Below are 19,046 nucleotides of genomic sequence, written 5' to 3'. Positions count from 1 at the left end.
ATTTAATCAGTCTGGATCTGGAAGTCCCACAGGGGCTTGGCTCATTCGTTCTCTACTACCTTACCCACTTTGACCCTGGGGCATCCGGTCCATACTCTGCACATATTCCTGTACACGTATTCTTTCCCTGCCAGCATCTTTCAGCCTGCAGTTATGTGGTGGATTGTCTTAGGGGCCTCTTTGCATAGCCTACACCTTGGGTATTGTCTAGCCTGGCCTGCCAGACTCAAAGGGTCTTGGGACTCTCCTATTCAAATAACCCCACCCCGTGAGAATTCTAACTGAGCCAGTCAGCGCTGAGTAGCGTGCGTCACACACCACAACGCAGAGTTCGTCATAAACATGTCAACTGAAGCGTAGTTCGCTGCGGCTCTTTCCTCTGTTCTAAATGACTTGAATGTCTTTAAAACCACAAGTAGAAGCGCTAAAGGCCTTTCATCTAAAAACATGAGATGTGTGCGCCGTTGCCAGACGCCTTTTTTTATTTTTACTATAGCTAGAAAACTACAGCGTTGTGCGGTACAGTCGGCATTTTCGTCTTTTTTCTTATTGGTTGTTTTTGAGCTGGCTAGTCCCGCCCCTCATGTGCCTCTCTGTTGGTGAGTTACCAGACTCTTTCTCGGAGGCAGGCCAGGCTAGGTGTTGTCTGGTGTGGTAGATCTTGGCCTCTGTGGCTCTGGCGTTTAGGGCCTGTTCCAGTGCATGATGAGTGCTTCTGTGCTGTCCTTCAGACCAACTCTTTCTAGCCACTGGTTTAGCCACAGGGGCTGAAAGAGCTATTTTTTAATGTGCTTTGCCTTACGCTCTGGATTGCACATATGGAATACGACTATTTAAAAGAAAAGTTGTGGAGCGTGTTTCGACCACGCCAGTCACGTACTTTGAGATTTATCAGCTTGTAAATGTTCGTAATTAACATAACTATAAATCAGACATCGGCATGTCGCATATCACCACATAATCTCCTCTGCCCTAGCGTAGCTGCTACTTACCACATGGTCAGATTTATGGTTCTTTCTTCCTGAAGGAAGGATTTGAAGTTTGTTGAACTTACTGTATTTTCCCTCTGTTTTTCTCCGTGTCTGGTTTGATGACGTCCCTTTTGTGATGCACATTTGTAGTCCTGGACTTATTTTCACCCAAAACATGAAATAACGTTTCTCCCCGTTGGAAAATAAAACAAAATTCTCGGACATCATATGGGCTATTTGACTATGAAAGACCCTGAAAAGTTGTGGCTGAAAATAAAACATTTAACTAAAAAGGGCATCTTATTGTAACTTCTATTTTTCCATTTTAGTTGTAGCCACAAACAATAAATGTTAAAAGATAAAAAGTTACAGAAAATGATGAAATTGAATGCGTTTTGCTGCATGAGCTGGCTTTGATGGTGATGGCGGACGTGTTAAAGTCTCACTAAACTCAAGGATGCAGTTTGCACAACAACAGCCCACTTTTGCCCAATGAGTTATTGTGACATTACAAACGTCCTCTGACATTTTACAGTTTGAGCAGAAAGTCACAAGTCCTGAGCAGGAGAAGAAGTGAAGAGGAGGAGGTCAGAAAGGTGTCCTGGGGGCTCCATTTTCTATTGACTGACCCTAATATGTTCTTGTGGATGCTCTGTCTTCACACACACACACACACACACACACACACACACACACACACGCACACACACACACACACACACACACACACACACACACACACACACACTGTGACTAGTCACAGGTTACATGAAAAATCAATTTTCTCTGCAGATGCACGACAGTAGCGCAGCGATTTCACCTCACAAGTTACTGAACGCTGACAGACGAAAAACTTCTCCAAGAGATAATAAAGACATCATGTGACCATTCATGATCAGCCAGAAAAATAAATTCTGAGGGTTTGTGGAAAACATAATAAAAAGTGTCTGAATAATTTAGGGTCTAGTCTTTCTTGAGGGAGAAGAAAATTAAGGAGTTGCAGTCGTTTTGGTCAAATCCTGAAAGCATGTATGGTGTTGCAGGAGGAAATGTAGCCATAGATCACAGCTTCTAACACACTCAATTAGTAAAATATCAGCAAAAATGTTCTGGTTTTAGCTATTTTTGTGTTTGCTAATGTTGATTGGCTGTGGCAGCCTTCTGTAGCTGAAGTTGATCAGTAGTGAAGTTTAAGCTTAATAAAATAGATCTGGTTAAATGTGTTTACATGTTTGAATGCACAATTTTTTATTTACATAATTTTAAAAGTCCTCCTTTAAATCCTGCATTAATGCTAGCCTGAGCTACTGCTAATGTTCCAACGAAGGATGTCGAAGCACCACTCAGTCCCAGGATGTACACGAAAAATCCAGAATTTGAACGAAGGCAAGAAAGATCCACAGTTTGTTGTCCGTATCCTGTTTGTTCTCACACACACACACACACACACACACACACACACACACACACACACACACACACACACACACACACACACACACACACACACACACACACACACACACACACACACACACACACACACACACACACACACACACACACACACACACACACACAAGCTTCTGGCAGAGTCAAAGACAAGTCGGGATGAACTGGCCAATCAGAATGCAGCTGATTTTATATTCAGGTCCTGGCTGAGTGGGCGGGGCATATATACCATTCTTTCCTTGTAGGGCTTTGTCATGATTGTGTTTAGCCATTTATCAGGGCTCCTCTGCCAATTTGAGCCCCAGCAAAGTTATTCAGAGCCAGGGTGGGGAATCCTGGTCCGTCGAGGGCCGGTAACCAGCATGTTTTAGTTGTTTCTCTGCTTTAACTCACCTGATTTTAATCAGCATGTGACTAACAGGCTTCTGCAGAGTTTGATGAGCTGCTGAACAGATGATTCAACCACATGTTGGAGCAGGGAAACAACTAAAACACGCTAGATACTGGCCCATGGCAGGTATGGTACTCCACCCCTGATAGTGGCGCAAAGAACGGTTTAAAATTCCTTCTATTACACCCCCAAAGTAAAAAAATAAGTAAGAAAAATTCTGATTGGTTAAAACTATAATCTATAGGGAAAATAGATTTAATTTATGTTGATTGAATCCATTTAGGTGTTTTGTGTTGCAGACAGCTTCATGTTAGACATTTTTATTTTCTTTAAAAAGAGGATGAAGTGTAATTTCTCTGCCTCCTCTGGAGTGTCATACTGCTTTGATTGGATGTAATTATACCGTCTGTGGTTTCTGTGTGACAGTCGTGGCCATTGCTGCACTTAAAGTAGCACCGCCGTCAGTGCAGTAGACTTTACTCTAAAGGGAATTTACTTCAGCAGAAAATAAAACAAAGTCTCACTTTTCATAAACCTCATAAACTAGAAAAATCGCTCACAAACGAGGTTTAAAAAATGAAGATGTGTGAAGAATACAGGACTCCTGCCCTTTAGCTCTGCTCCACATTTAGAAGAAAACAAACATAAACGTATGGAGGTGTTGCGTCATATCTGTAGGCAGCTTCTCAATGTTTTTAGTGTAAAACATCGACTCATAAACCCTCCGTGGCTGCTGTGCGTCATGCAGAATCAAGTAAAACCATCTTGTCCGATCCATGCGTGGTTTCCTCCTCCTGACTGTTGGCTCAGAGGAGGAAAGAAACTTCACTCCAGCTGAAACCTTCAGGATTAATAGTGAAGATGAAGAAGTGGAGGAAGTGAAGCGGTGGACTGAGACTGAAACAGATCAAAGTTGGCTCCCCCCACCGCTCCGTTAACGCCAACAGAACCTTTTCAGATTTATCATCCCTAATGGAGCATGGAGCCATCGACACCAGCGGATCCTTCTGATGTTTCCTCAGCGCCACTAAATTAGAGAAAAACTCTCAGACTGCTCCGTTCTTTCTTTTAAAACACATAAATATATCTGCCATTGTTTTAGATAAACACTGAGAGATTCACTGCACTCCACTGCTGCAGATTTGAGATGAAGTGCTTTCTAAAGAATTGTTTTTCAAGTGCTCAAATAAATCCAAACATTTATTGGCTTCCTATCCTTCAACTCTCAGAAAACCAGGATTTATACAGCTCCCCATTTCTGCAGAAGGTCCAGTTATGGCAACTGAAAGCCGTAAAAGCTTTATGGCTGCAAGGATGAAGAAAAAAAAATGAAAATAAACTGGTTTAAAGTTTTATGTCAGGTTAAAAAAATGGACAAAATGTGGATGAAACAAAAGCTCAGAGTCATAATAAAACTAAAACATGTCATCTAAATCACACAATGTCATCCGGTCATTAAAAGGTGTTACCTCACTTTATGAGGTTGCTAAAATTAACCTCAAACTTTATTTATCAGCAGCGGATCATCATGAAGAGAAAAAAGGAAAAGCTCTGCATCCAAATATCTAAAAACAGCGTTTTTAAACGTGTCCTCACGTGTTTATTTTGGCTGATTTCCCCAGACTTTGTTCTCCTGCTTCCTCTCACGTCAGGGCATGCACGTCTGGTTAATTAGTGATGCTAAATTGGCCGCGTTGGTGTGAATAACAGAGTGTTTGACTTGATGAATTCATCCTGTGGTGATGAATCATGTGTTGTGGCCACAGCTCGCTGCAACTTCAGGTAAATGAACCTAATGAATCCATATTATTGTCGTAAATGATGTAAGTCCAAGTTTATACAATAATAGACACAATGGTCCCTTGTACGGAAAGTAAATGTGTGTGAAAAATTCAAAGAGTGCAAAAATGTTAAAAATTGATAACAGAATTTAGACTGAATGTGGCTGAAGGAGATTTCTGAGGTTCCTGCAGCTTTTAGCTGATCACCTTTCCAGCAGAACGAATGACAGAATCACTTCAAAATCTAAATTTAGACAACTGAATTCATCCTGAAAAATATTTTTTGCGGAACATGTTCCATCTGAAGTTCTGTGGATCTCAGTTCTTTTCTTATTTAATGCAAAAAATGTTTAAAACACACGTTTTGTAAAGTAGCTAAACTGCCTTTCTCTGTTTTTTTATTTGCGAGTTTCTGGAATGTTTTTATTCAATATTTGTTGTTTTCTTTCAAAATCTCACCTTACAGGAGAAATTACTTCCACCACAGGATGGCGCTGTTTGACACAGTGACAGCTATCCCGAACATCTGGGAACTTTTTTCTGCATTTAATCAGATTCAGATGTTTGTTTGTGTTCCTGCTGAAAGACGAATAAAGTGCAGAATAAAAAATACCTAAACATATTCAAATTTTGACTCTTTCAGGAGTTTGACGAGTTTAAAAGTTGAGAGAAGAATCACAAAATCGTAAAAAAAGAAACAGATGAACGTTATCTAATTCATTTACCAGTTCAGCTTGTGATTTCAAATAACTGCAGCTTAAAAAAACTTTATAAAAGATTACAATTTTTACTTGATACTAATAATAAATGACTCAAAAACTGTTACTACAAGCTTTTAAGCAACCAGAAATTGAAGGAAATCCAAACGGTGTCATTTTTGATGCTGGAAGCTCCTCGGTTCAGTTCGGGTTTATTTATTTATTTATTTATTTATTGTAATAAAGAGAGAGAGAGAGAGAGAGAGCGAGAGAGCAGGCTGTGGAGATACGGAGCTCCCGTATCTTATCAGAGCCAGCAGACATCTGCTCCCGGTGCCTCCAACCTTATCAGCGCTGCTGATGCTGATGCTGCTGCCGGATGCTGCACGGGGGCGCAGCCCGGTTCAGTCTCCGGGTTTTAAGGATGGGCACGTGAGGACGGCGCGGGGCAAGGACAGCTGAAAGCCGGTGGTCTGTTCAGGCAGTACCGAGCCCAGAGAAACACCGTGTTGATCCGATCCGCCAGTTGATCCCCGCAGCGACAGCCGCTGACGTTCACCGGGACCGTGAACTCGCTGTTAACGGGATTTCATTGATGCGTTCTAGAACGCACTTGGCGCGCGGATTTACCAGCAAACTTTGAGCCTCTCCTTCCTCCCAGAGGAGGGACGGAAGCTGATTGGAGATGACCGTTTCGCTCCCGTGATCCTGGATGGATGCTGCCGGTGTGAGTTCTCACCGCGGGATTCGGATTCTGTCCGCAAGGCTCAGGTGGAGGACACCTGAGGAGCTCCGAAGTTTCCCACCGGGACGCGACAGAGCGTAAAAGCAACGCTCCTTATTTGGTTTCCCAGCGTGCGCTGAGCTCACAGGTTCGCTCCACGTGGTTTTAGTTCATCTGAAGAGATTAGTGAATGAGTGGTTGTTGTTCAGAGCAGCGGGGTTAATGGAGGGTGTGTTTCCGGAGTGTGGACCCCTGCTCGGGCTGGAGAGGAGAGCAGCCGACACCTCCACAGGTGTTCCTCATGAACAGGTGAGTCAGACTTCCTAAAAGTTTCGGTGGAAGTTTGAAAAGATTACTTTAAAATGAGAACCAAGAAGACTTAATGCGGAATCTACTTTAAGGAAGTCTCATTTGCAGAATTAAAATAAAAATTAACTGTACAAGACGCACCAAAAGTCGACCTGGTGTTTGGAATCGGCCAGGATTCCTCAGAATTAGCTTTATCAGAACGAAAACCCACCAGAGACAACCAGCAGTAAAAATAAACACTAGTCTGTGAGTTTAAGATGAACAAATCTTCCTCATAAACATTTTCCTTGAAAAAAAAAAAAGATAATTTTTGTTATCATTTAAAAATGATTCTAACTATAGTCCTTTAATTTTAGTCAGAAAAGTTTTTTTTTATCTACAACTCAGAAGTCGGTATTGGCCCTCAAAACTAGAATCGCTGCAGCTTTATTTAAATTCCACTTAAGGGTCAGTCAACAAATAATCTCAATACCTGAGGTTGGTTCATTCATTTATTTCTTTGGTATTTTTTGACACAAACTTAAAATTTTGAATCATATTTAACCATTTTTACTTCTTTTATTACAGCTGAAATAAAACAAACATGTATAAAACTCAGAAATCCTTTATGAGCACGTAATATTTATTTGTTGTCTCTTTTAGTGAACCTGAAGTCTCAAGATGCTGAGCTGCAGGTAGAATTCCCTTGCAGTCCCTCTCCACCGCTCTGCTCTTTTCATTTACCTGCTAGCTACTCCCTCCATCTCCACCTCCTGCTGAGAAAACCTCCCCTTCCCTCCACCACCTCCTCCTCCTCCTCATCCCACAGCACACATGCAGGCCAAGAAGCGGTACCTGCTCGTGTCTGTGGTGGCCGGTCTACTCTTCCTCATCTATCTGTGGGGTCTGCAAATTGGGGAGTTTCAGCAGCAGCCGTACCAGCACCCACACATTCCCCAGTATTACCAGTACCACCAGCAAGACTACCAGTACCACCAGCACCAGCCTCTGCCCCAGAGACTCCCGTCCAGACCAGCCAGACGCTGGCCTGAGTCGACCCAGCCGCTGGAGCCGTACCTGGAGGGAGGAGAGCAGGAGGTACGCCGGAGAAGAATTCACTTCAGATTTGACATCAAATTCTTTTAAGTTCATGTTTAGTTTATTTTAAAACCCTTTTACCGTCATCTTCTCCAACTAACTTAACTTCCTGTTTTATTTTGTCGAGTTTAACCCCTTTGTGCTGTTGGTTCACATCACTTCCTGTTTGAGCCTCACACCTGAGCTCAATATCTAATTAGCACACCTGAATCTCATAAAAGCACTAAAGCTCCAGACTTCTGTAATCCTCTTGTCGTCTCCAACGTGCTGATGACGTTTTGGAGCTCCTGCCTTTGCTGCAGCTTCAGTCTGGTTAAATTAGATGTTCATGCCTTCACCTGCCAGCCTCCTCCTGACCCCACACCATCAAACCCAGTGTAGTCCAGTCACCTAATAGCATCAGACTGGTACGTTAGAATCTCATGACTTCCTGTGTCTTTGCTGTACTTAAAAGAAACCTGGTTAATATTTTATGATTTAGAATAAAGTCTTAACATAAAACTGAATTTTTGCATTTTTGGAGAAGCACTGTGTTGATCCTTCTCCGGGTCAGGGATGAGGTCCTGCCCCAAGTGGAGGAGTTTAAGTATCTCGGGGTCTTGTTCACGATTGAGGGAAAACTGGAGCGAGATCGATAGGCGGATTGGTGCTGCGTCTGCAGTGATGCGGGCGTTGTACCGGTCTGTCGTGGTGAAGAGAGAGCTGAGTCAGAAGGCGAAGCTCTCGATTTACCGGTCGATCTACGTTCCTACCCTCACCTATGGTCACGAGCTTTGGGTAGTGACCGAAAGAACGAGATCGCGGATACAAGCGACCAAAATGAGTTTTCTCCGAAGAGTGGCTGGGCTCTCCCTTAGGGATAGGGTGAGAAGCTCGGTCATTCGGGAGGGGCTTGGAGTAGACCCGCTGCTCCTCCACATCGAGAGGAGCCAGTTGAGGTGGCTCGAGCATCTGGTCAGGATGCCTCCTGGACGCCTCCCTGGTGAGGTTTTCCAGGCACGTCCAACCGGGAGGAGACCTAAAGGTAGACCCAGGACAGACCAGTACTAGTGGAGGGACTATGTCTCTCACCTGGCCAGGGAACGCCTTGGGATTCCCCCAGAGGAGCTGGCCCAAGTGGCTGGGGAGAGCGAAGTCTGGGCCTCTTGCCTTAGGCTACTGCCCCCGCGACCCGACTCCGGATAAGCGGATGAAAATGGATGGATGGATGAAATTTTTGGAGCTTTGGATCTTGTAATTTAGTCAAAATGTGGACTAACTCCACAGGGGCTCATCCAGAAACTTTATCGGAGGGGGGTTAACCAACATCTCTGCTTGTAAATGGAGGAATTTTATAATATTTTTTGGGTTTATTTATATTCTATAACTGAAGTCTTGCTAACCGTGCACGTGCCCCCCTGCAGGAGGACAGCCCTCAGCTCCACCACCAGCACACCTCTCCTCGTGAACGCCGTGCGATCCGTGACAACATTTACAGGAATAAGCGCTGTCGCATGGAAACCTGCTTTGACTTTTCGCGCTGCCAGTCGGGCTTCAGGGTCTACATCTACCCTCCTCAGAGAGGCGACGAGATCTCAGAGGCCTACCAGAAGATCCTGTCCTCCATTGAGGAGTCTCGCTTCCACACCGCCGACCCTTCGCGGGCCTGTCTGTTTGTTCTGACCGTGGACACGTTGGACAGGGACCAGCTCTCGGCTCAGTTCGTCCAGAACGTCAGGACCCGCATCCACAGCCTGCCAACGTGGAACGATGGCAGGAACCACCTCATATTCAACCTCTACTCTGGAACCTGGCCCGACTACACGGAGGATCTGGGATTCGAAGTGGGCCTGGCCATGCTGGCCAAGGCCAGCGCAGACGTGGCCAACTTCCGGCCAAACTTTGACATCTCCATCCCGCTTTTCTCCAAAGATCACCCGCTGAAAGGAGGAGCCACAGGATACCTGACGCTGAATGACGCGCCACCTTCCAGGAAGTACCAGCTGGTTTTTAAAGGGAAGCGGTACCTGACCGGTATCGGCTCAGAGACCAGGAACGCTCTGTATCACATCCACAACGGGGACGACGTCATCCTGCTGACCACGTGCAAACATGGCAAAGACTGGGAGAAGCACAAGGACTCCCGCTGCGACAGAGACAACCAAGACTACTCAAAGTAAGACAAACCTTTAGATTTCTTCCTTTATGCTGCGTTTAAAAGCATCTTTTAAATCTGTGAAGGAAGCGGATCAGTTCTGTGAGATTTGGTCCCCTAAGGGGAGCAAAGCTGCTCACTTTTACCTCTCATCCTGTTTAAAATGCAGCGTGTTGGTGTGCACGGGCATGCTCGTGAAAACTGTCGATCTTCATACATTCCTCTTATTGGCTGCAAACTTTCAGAGGGTTGGGGACAGCTGCTGCTGTGCGTGAAGCTAAAGAGAGCTTCCAGTCATCATGGGAGTTGAGTTTCGCCATTGCTCTTTGTCTCTGAGACAAAATGCAACACAGATGCATGAGTGTTTTTATGCATGAAGGAGTTTTAGCAGCAGGAGAGTAGAAAAGCTCCAAAAAGCTTAAAGACAAAAATCGGTGTAACTCCGCTGGAGCTGTAAGGAAGGAACCCAAGAGGCTTAACTGTTGCATGTGGAGGAAAATAAAACAGGGTCATCTATTCCTTTCCTGATGTATTTGTGCATGAGTCATCCGTTGCATGCTTTAGGTTTAAAAAGTGCAGAGTGGATCCAGAAGAATGTGACCTGCAGCCAAAGAGCATCCTGGGTTTTACAATGAGCACCTGCACATGTGTGCTCTGCAAATATCAGGCCTAGTGGCACATTTCAGAGGGATTTGGCTCAGTTTGTAGCCGTGGTGCATGTCTCAAAAAGGAGCAAAACGGTGTTTTAATGAAGTGTGGACTTGAAGAATTTGGTTCTGACACGTATTTACTGATGATTGGAGCTCAAGTCTGGTTTGTTTAAAGGTTTAAAACAAATTTTAGCCTCGTTTTCAGCCATCAGCATTTCTGCTAATAGTGTTATATTTTATGCATGTTCTGCAAATTAAATCCCGGCTCAGCTGATGGTTATGAGACTATTTAAAGATTTAAACAGAAATTATTTGAGTTTGAGAGAACCAAAGCGATGAACTATGTTGATAAATGGAGTTTCACAATAAAAGCTTAAAATACTCTAATTTCTCTGCAGGAATGCAGCTTTTAGTGCACCATATGTGATGAGTTATGTAGCTATTTGATGATTTTTGCTTTTTTCAGCTTGATCAGAACATCTGGAAGCAGATTGGTTTGATGGATCCTTTTCTCTTTTCTCTTTTACTCATTTTTTTATGATTTACTTTCATGTGTTGGAAGGAATTTGATAAACCTTCATAATAAAGCTTAGAGGTCAGCAGGAATGAGGCTGATTTCTGATGCAGACTACATTCTTTTAGGTATTTATTTGGTTTATTTATCATTTTTTAACTAATTGGATGAAAAAACATCATGACTTTTTTTAAAGTTTTTTTTTAACAGAGAAAATTTAATGGTGATGTGTCTGAAAGTTCCTCTTGCAGCTGATGCTGCATCTTCTTATTCCTGCACAAACATGGCTGCCATTATTTAAAACATGCAAATATTGGCCAAATTATGGATCCGGTCAATTAAACAGTCCACCTCCTAATTAAATCCTGCAGTAGGGTCTGTTTATCTGTGATACTAGAAGTGACTTAGGGTTCAGAGTGGATTCTTGATGGACGAATTCATGTTTTCAGTGGAATTTTTGCTGCTTGCTGAGCTGATGATCATTTCTCACAGCTGAAAATAAACATTTTTAAGTTGATTGAAGCTGGTTTAGGTGGAGAACATAGTGCTGATAGATATTAAACCGTTTGTAGGACGGATGAAGAGCAGATTGTGAGGTTTTCACATCACAGGAGTCACATGACACATCATGATGTGGAAATATGCACTGAAGATGCTTCTTATCGTGTCTCGCTTGTCCCGGTTTGCATAAACAGAGTCAGCACTTAGCCTGTTTTATTTTAAACATGACGTTCTGCAGCAAAAAGCCAACCCAGCAAAAGAAAAACCCATGTCCTGGTGCTAAGGGGCTGCGGTGACAGAAATCACACCAAACACTTCAACAGCTGAAGCTCACACACCGACAACAGTCAGCTGAACTGCCTTCTGTCCACCTGATTGGGATAACCAGAGATGGAAACAGAAAGTTTAAAGCTTGTTTGCCTGTTAAATCTATACATTATAGAAGAAATAACAAGAATTTATTTTCCCTTCTGTTGATAACAGATCAGATAAAAAATACTTTAACACATAAATGATAAAACAGGGTTTTAGATGCAGCTTTTACTGGAAATGTTTAGAAAACACAAACGTGATAAACGATGAACAGAAACGTGTTGAAGAGGCTCTTTTATTATAAACTGCATTAGTCTGTCTGGTTTTCTGAAATCAAGAGCTAAATGTATTTTTTTTTATCTCAGTTCCTCATTTCTGCTGACACATTAAAGGTCTGTTGTGAAGCCAGTTTGAGTTTTTAAACGCGTATCAAACCAGGAATTGTGGAATTTTCTGAAAAACAAAGCAAAGTTGTTACGGTCAGCCGTTACATCAGAAAGTAGCACGAGTAAGCACGAAAGCTGCGTCACATGTAGCAGCATCAGGCATCCATCACAACTCCCTCACTCCTTCTCTCTCTGTGCTACCAACGCTCTTCAATCCTCTGCTGACCCCTAGTGGTAGACACAACAAAATATTTCACAAAACTTGATAAAACATTTAATTAATCAAACATTTGCCAAAGCACATAAAAAAGTTGTTTTAATTATTTCCTTTGTGTGAGAGTTCCTCACAGCTTTTGTGAGACTGTTTAGGTCTTTACTGCATTTTTGCACATCCCGAAAGGATTAATGTTGTGTAGTATTTCTTGATTGTTCCAGTTTTGTTGCAAGATATGCAAACAATCATGACATTTTTTTAAAGCTTCAAATAACTAATGGAGGTGTGCTGCAAGCATCCACTAGAAGGCGCCATCGTTCATTTTATTTACTTATTAAACAAAATGCAGAGTCACATTTTTCCTGATCCCCTAATAACATGTTTTTACTTAGTTGTAGAGCACAGGGACAGGCCTAGTGGGCTTCTAGGGTGGGCCAGGGCCACCCTGACAGCAAGCTTGGACCCCCCTTTTGCCCCCCTGCTGAAGGTGGAGCCTAAGCATAAATAAGGACTGATTTTTTTTGTGATGATTTGGCTTAATTCAAGATAAGGAACCATCATAAATACATTCATGTGTAGTTGGAAAGAAAGGCTGAGACAAATACTGTCATGTTGCTACTGATGCACTGAGTGAGCACACCTTAAAGCTACGTTTAGCCCTGAAATAAAAATAAACTTTATTTTCTCACAAGCATTCAAAACCCACTGACACCAGCTTTAAAATAAAACAAAAAGGTATTTTATTAACTAATGTAAAAGCTGCAATTCCAAAATATGAACATTTCTGTAATGATGCCATAATCTGAACTTCAGTAATGTCCCCAAATTAATGACTTAAAACATTTTTGTGCTGTTTTGTTATTTGGGAGTAAAATTCTGTACAGTAAATAAAACAGAATGACTTCAGCTTATTTGTTTCTGGGAAGCTGGACTTCCTCCTCCATGGTGTGAGTCCTGCGGATGCTGCTGAGGGATCGTTCCTGCTTGTTTGCTGCTGCCTGCTTGGATGTTTTACACACAGGCATCGATACAGACATCGGCCTGTGCAGTTGGGGGCAGGATGAGAGGAGGAGGAGGGTCGGGGGTATGGGGAGATCTTACACCGCGATGCTCCCTGATGAGAACACAAACCGACAGTGGATCCTGGAGCCTCGAGGCGGTCGATAATTGCCCTCCAATTGAATTAAGCTGTGAATGAAGGGGATAGATAGAGATCTCGCCTGGCTGTGAGCGGCGCCGGGTTGAGCTCAAGCTGTTTTACTGTACATAGATTACAGCCAGCTGAACCAATTAGAGCATCGCTGCACTGAAGGGCCTCCTCAAGACAGTTTGATATCCGAGGCTCAGGACTTTGCTTGAAGTGGCAGAAAATAAAGAAATTAATTAATTCAGATCTCCGTCTTTCAAGATGACTTTCATAGTCATAACTGAAGGAGAAGGGGAGGGATGAGAGGTGCCCTGTAGTCTGCAGCAAATCCATAAACATCTGTTTCTTTTTTCCCCTCTCCTCTTCGACATTCTCCCGTTTTTAAACTCTAACGGATCTTGTGTCGGTTTTGCATCAGCATGCTGTTTGGTCTTCCTCTCAGGCACCTGCCTGGTGGCTCCAAACTCAGCATCCTTCTACTGATGTCATCATGCCCAAACCGTCTGTCTCTGACTTCATCTCCAGAACATCTAACATGCAGGGACGCCTCCAGAAAAATGTGATAGAGGTGGCTAGATGGGGCCAAAGAAATTTTGGGGTGGCACACCAAATTGGTCCTTGTGGTAACTCAGGGAGAGTTTAGCCTGTGGTGATGCAATTCATGATTAGTTTTTATAATAAATAAAACGTACGTATCAAAAACATTTAACTTAAATTTTTGCTAACACAAACATTTCAGTTATTTAAAATGTTATTTCAATTTTTTCTTTAAAACATTATTAAAATATTATATGAAATAGTATTTATTTGTTTTAATTCACCTGCTGCTGTGTTCACAAAAAACTATGGAGAAATTGTGAGCAGCAGAACAGGGCTGTAACAAAGAATCGATAAAATCGATGGTTATAATTTGATGAAGAAATGCGTTGGCAATGCTTTCGTCATTGATTCATTGTGTTGTGCAACCTTTAAGTAACAGTCGATGTGCACAGCTCATCTGATGTGGCAGCAGAGTAGACCGAGGCAGATCAGAACGAGACACACATACATATATGTCATACATGTGATTCTAAGGAAGATGCCTTTTACTGGACCACTGTGCTAATCTAGGCCCTGTGGAATAAAACCGAGAAACCAGCAGAGACACAGAGGCAGAAACAGTCCAAAGTTAGCTATCAAAAGTGTAACTAGCAGATTAGCTAATACTAGCGGGCAGCAGGCTCACAATCAAGTGGGTTCTGAAAAAACACTATGGTTGTGAAACTAAGAATATCTAAACTCTATAAGTGGAAGAAAAGTCCTGATCATCATCATCCTGTTCATTAGCTGTCTGCAGCGCTACGGAGCAGAACCGGCGCCGCTGCAGTCAGGTTGCTGCTTCAAATCTACTATGACCGACACCGCTGAAGGAGTACGGCAAGCCATTTAATTCACAAACGCAACTAACATAATTTTTACTGGATTATTATGAAGTTGTACATAATTGGTATGTCACCATTACATTTCCAGTAGCTTACTACTGAACATGTTGATGAAATACGTAACATTTAACTGATCGTAGTTTAATTGTGGATATATTTAGGTGATAGCGTGTTGTTTTGCACACAATTGAACAGTTTTCTAATCATGTTTTGTTGTTAAAGTAAAGGAAGGGAGAATAAACGTTTCCCTGGCAATTTTTAAATTTTCTCGTTTAATCTGATTAATCGATAATCTAGTCGAGATCCCATCCGATTAATCAATGATCCAAATAATCGTTTGTTGCAGCCCTACAGCAGAAACATATATTAATTTTTTTGTTCTGATCATTTCTTTACTCATTCATTGTTTTATTTTTATTTTGTTTTACAATTATGTCTTGAATAAATAAGATCAATTTATTGTTTGAGTGAACATTAATATGATTTATTAACACTGGCTTTTGCCTTGGGGACGCCATTGCTAACATGACCTGTCCCTCTGATGGACTCTTTCCTGATCCTATCTATCCTCCCAAAGAGACATCTTGAGGTCTCTTGGTCTTCCTCCTGTCATTTCCTCATTGACTCATTCTCTAAAGATGACTATAAACTCATGCTAAAACAAATAAATCAGTGCTTTCTGAAGCCTTTTGAATATTAGCACAACATAGATTATAGCAATTTTCACACCTTTTTACACCAATGGGACCAAGGTGACCTTTGTGATAGGGACTGTCTCCAAATGTTCTAGATGTTCCTCCACTGAGACTTTCAGTGACGTTTATCTAAATCCACAAGACACTTTGGCTCCAGACAGAGAAGTCAGGAAAAAAACAGAATTTGTTGCTAAATCATGTTTTCAGAAAGTCTAATCCTGCGTCTGCCTCGGCCCTTTGTTGGTCTCTGTTGGTTGTACATCTCAACACCTACGAAGGAGTTAAAGCCGGAGCAAAAACAACAAACACTGCTGGAGCAGTGAGAGTTGGTGCTTTGATAGTCCAGCTGTGTTTCTGATCCTCATTAAGGTGAGGTGTGAATCACACTGACTGGCAGGACAGAGTGGGTTCTTTTCATCATGCTGTGCTCTGAAGGACTCTATGCTGATTGTGGTAAATGTGAGTGGCACTCGTTAAAAGGAAAAGGTGAGGATTGGGACTTTCCACCAACTTTGGGATTTAAACCAATACTGCAGCCAGCCACCAGGAGGCGTTATGGCTTCGTTTGGCTTCAGCTTTGGATAAACATTCCTATGTATTATTAGGAATGGTAAGTTCTGGTGGACCGCGGAGTTGGCTGAGACTATTTCCTTTGTTCTAAACAACTTGGACATGTGTTTAAAACCACAAGAAGAAAAAGCGCTAAAAGCCTTTCTTCTAAACAAAGATGTTTGCACCGTCGCCAGACGCCGTTTTTGACTACAGCTAAAAAACTACAGTGCGATACAGTTATCATTTTTGAGCTGCTAGTCCCGCCCACATCAGTTGGAATCGTAGGATGTCCAAGAAGGATGCCGCCTTCTTGCTTCTGATTGGCTAGAAGGGCTCTACTACGATTGGCTATTTCATGTGACAGCAAACCGACTTCCCTCGCTGCAGCCAGATCTTGTGAAGAAAATGTGAACTTGGTGCTACAATAACCATTCTGTCCTGTTTTGCAGCAAAACCATTTGTGTTTTTTTGTGAAAGAAGCTGAAAAACGGGGCTCTCTGCCTCTGAGTGGTCGAGTCTGGCAGGCTGGGATAGGGACTTTTTCTGTGGGTCATGATACCTAAAATGGGGATTCTTAGATCAGTGGCAGTTTTACCATTAGGCATAGGTCGGTGGCCGCCTGGGGCCCCCTTGTGTTGGGGGGCCCCCTAGCCCTGACCGCCAGCACCCCTCTGTTAATGCCACAATATTCTTATTACCAACCTGTCACCGCCGACGGGATGGGACATGCGCACTTCTCATTACCGTAATTCCTGAACCGTTCAAGACATCATTAAAATTCCAAAAGTGCTGAAAAGATTAGAAATGGGGCTTTTCGTGCTTATACAATACATTATGGTAGCCACCGGGATTCCCTATCTTGAGCACAACAAATCACAACACAGATTCAGAGACGTGCTGAGTTTGTCATCCAAAATGCTCCGTTTTATAACTTTTGAATGGCTGATCAGATTCAAATAATTCCAACGGTTCCTAAAAGTACATAAAAGCAGCTTTCCAACAAACTATAGCATGAAGCAATCAGAGTTATGGAAAATATTGCTACAAGGGGAAATCCCGCTGTACAGCCTGATTGAAACGCAGCGCTGTGTTGAAAGCGGATAACGGAATGGGGAAGCTAATTAGCATAAAAAGCCGGCATGAAATTATGGAAATGCCTCAAAGAAAATCAACACGATCTATTAGGTGTCCCAGAAAACTTATATCTGAAGACAGTGACCATGAAGAAGGACAGGTCTCCAATGAACCAGGGTATGAATGTTTGTTCAGTCTTTATTTATTTTTTTTAACAACCCTCAACTATTTGCTAATTGTAAGATTCAGCTTCATTCCAGCATTATTTATCTTTTTACAATAAATAATTATTTTTGCTAAAACAAAAGTTTTTGGTATAGCAGTGCACGGTGTGCAAGAGAAGCACCCCATGGCAGTGTAAGGTGTGCAGGACTCTGCTGCAGCTGGAGAGAAACTGCTTCAAGGTCTACCATCAAATAAAAACGTCTGAAAGTTTACAAAAATAAATGGTTTTAAAAACTGCTAAAAAAAGATACCAAGGTTCGCACTTTTTTAAGAATAGATGCATTACAGTTCAAAGTTTAAATTGTTCATTCCAAATTGTTTGCCCAGTAATTTTGAAGTTCCTGTTCAGTGATAAATGTAAAAAAATTCAAATCCGTTTTTTGCTTTTTTTCACTTTTAAGCTGATTTTTTTAAAGGCTTTAATAGAAGTAAAATTCTAAATACAAACCATACACTGAAAGCTGAGGTTGTTCTGAAAAAAGGAGAAGAGTAACACACACTTTGCAATTTTTATTCCAATTTTACAACCACAAGATTAAAAACATACCAGGCGGCCCTGTTATAATTATGGTCATTAGAGGGTTATTAAGACAGCGATGCACAAACAGGAAGTGATTGGTAGTCATTCCACTTCAATCCAGTTGGTGGCGGTAATGCACCAAATTGTTGTTTGCCAAGTGCCATAAGACCACAAATAATAATAAGAAGAGAGGCAGGAGCGTTCGTAACAAACTCAAAGCGATAGTCAAAACATGAAGCATGAAATGGAGTTATCCTAGTGGCTCCAATAAGGGAAAGAAGCAGCACGCTTCATAAAAGCTTATTTTCACTTCTGAAAGTGACGTCGTTTTTCGGTGTAAACGCCAAAAGGAAGCAGAAAGGAAAGACAATGGAAAATGTTTCAAGGGAGGAAAACATAGACCAAAATGGAAAATAGAAAAAAAAAAACAAAGGCAAAAGCACAGGAGCACTGACAGGAAGAAGAAAGCAGAGCAAATATTGAAAGCGCTCAAAGGGAGGGAAATATAGGAAAAAAGAGGAGGACTAATTAAAGGGAAAATAACTCATGTCAGAAGAGGGGAGAGTTTCGCAAATCCAGTTAAAGGTAAGATTGTCGAAAATTTTGTGTATGTGTTCGCCTTGGGCCCCGTCTAAATCCGTCACTGTCTTAGATAATAAACCAAAGTGAAAAGTACATTTAAAACTGATTGAAACTGTATTTTGTCACAGCTGTTTTAAAAAAGTTGTCTTTTTCTTTATTTTTTTATGAGGACCTCACTGGCATTGGTTAGCTGTTGTCCCTCTCATTCCCTGTTTTTTTGCACGTCTCTTTTCTCCCGGCCCGTCTCCCAAAAACAGTTTTCTTTAATGAGTGAGAAACAGAAAGTGCTACTCTTGTTCTTGTAAAATTTTATTCATTTCTCTGTGCTGCTTCTGCTCCAGAGTAAAGAAGTCTGTAATCTTCCTCAGTCTTCACAGATTGTGGAAGATTTCCAACAACATCTCAATCGTGTCTTATCTTATAAAGACTAAACCTTCCCCTGAAGGAAATATGGCTGCTTGGTCTCATCACCCAGCCATTTTTAAACTCCATATCTAACACTCTGCGATGGAGCTGCTGCCTGTCCTGACCGGAGCTCTCCTGCAAAGACAAATTAAATCTGAAGAACATTCTCTCCTAGATATATAAAAATTCAATTCAAAAAAGGTGTGCACCAAAGGTATTAGCAGCCGCTGTAAGCCAATCCCTAGACTTAAGCTTTTAGAGGCTCTAATATAACACCGTATGCAGAGATATTGGAACAGCCTATGAGGTCA

The 19,046-nt window shown here is 42.1% G+C and overlaps 1 protein-coding gene across 2 annotated transcripts in view; it reads left to right on the top strand.

Annotated features, from left to right (window-relative positions):
* Window positions 1-5,552: 5,552 nt before the first annotated feature.
* Window positions 5,553-19,046, top strand: part of LOC107377760 (exostosin-1) — a 222,080-nt gene continuing 208,586 nt past the window's right edge. The window contains exons 1-3 of one of the 2 annotated variants that reach the window (XM_015947586.3): window positions 5,553-6,326; window positions 6,969-7,403; window positions 8,807-9,558. In XM_015947586.3, coding sequence (XP_015803072.3) covers window positions 7,140-7,403; window positions 8,807-9,558 — 1,016 coding nt within the window. In that variant the 5' untranslated portion in view covers window positions 5,553-6,326; window positions 6,969-7,139. Of the gene's footprint in view, window positions 6,327-6,968; window positions 7,404-7,460; window positions 7,811-8,806; window positions 9,559-19,046 lie in introns of those variants that run through there. The other variant, XM_054748099.2, reaches the window with a different exon arrangement.

This window comes from Nothobranchius furzeri, chromosome 2 (genome assembly GCF_043380555.1).
Source record: "Nothobranchius furzeri strain GRZ-AD chromosome 2, NfurGRZ-RIMD1, whole genome shotgun sequence".
NCBI lineage: Eukaryota > Metazoa > Chordata > Actinopteri > Cyprinodontiformes > Nothobranchiidae > Nothobranchius > Nothobranchius furzeri.
Note: the sequence above shows the minus strand (reverse complement) of the source record. Positions and strands in the feature narration are given on the sequence as shown.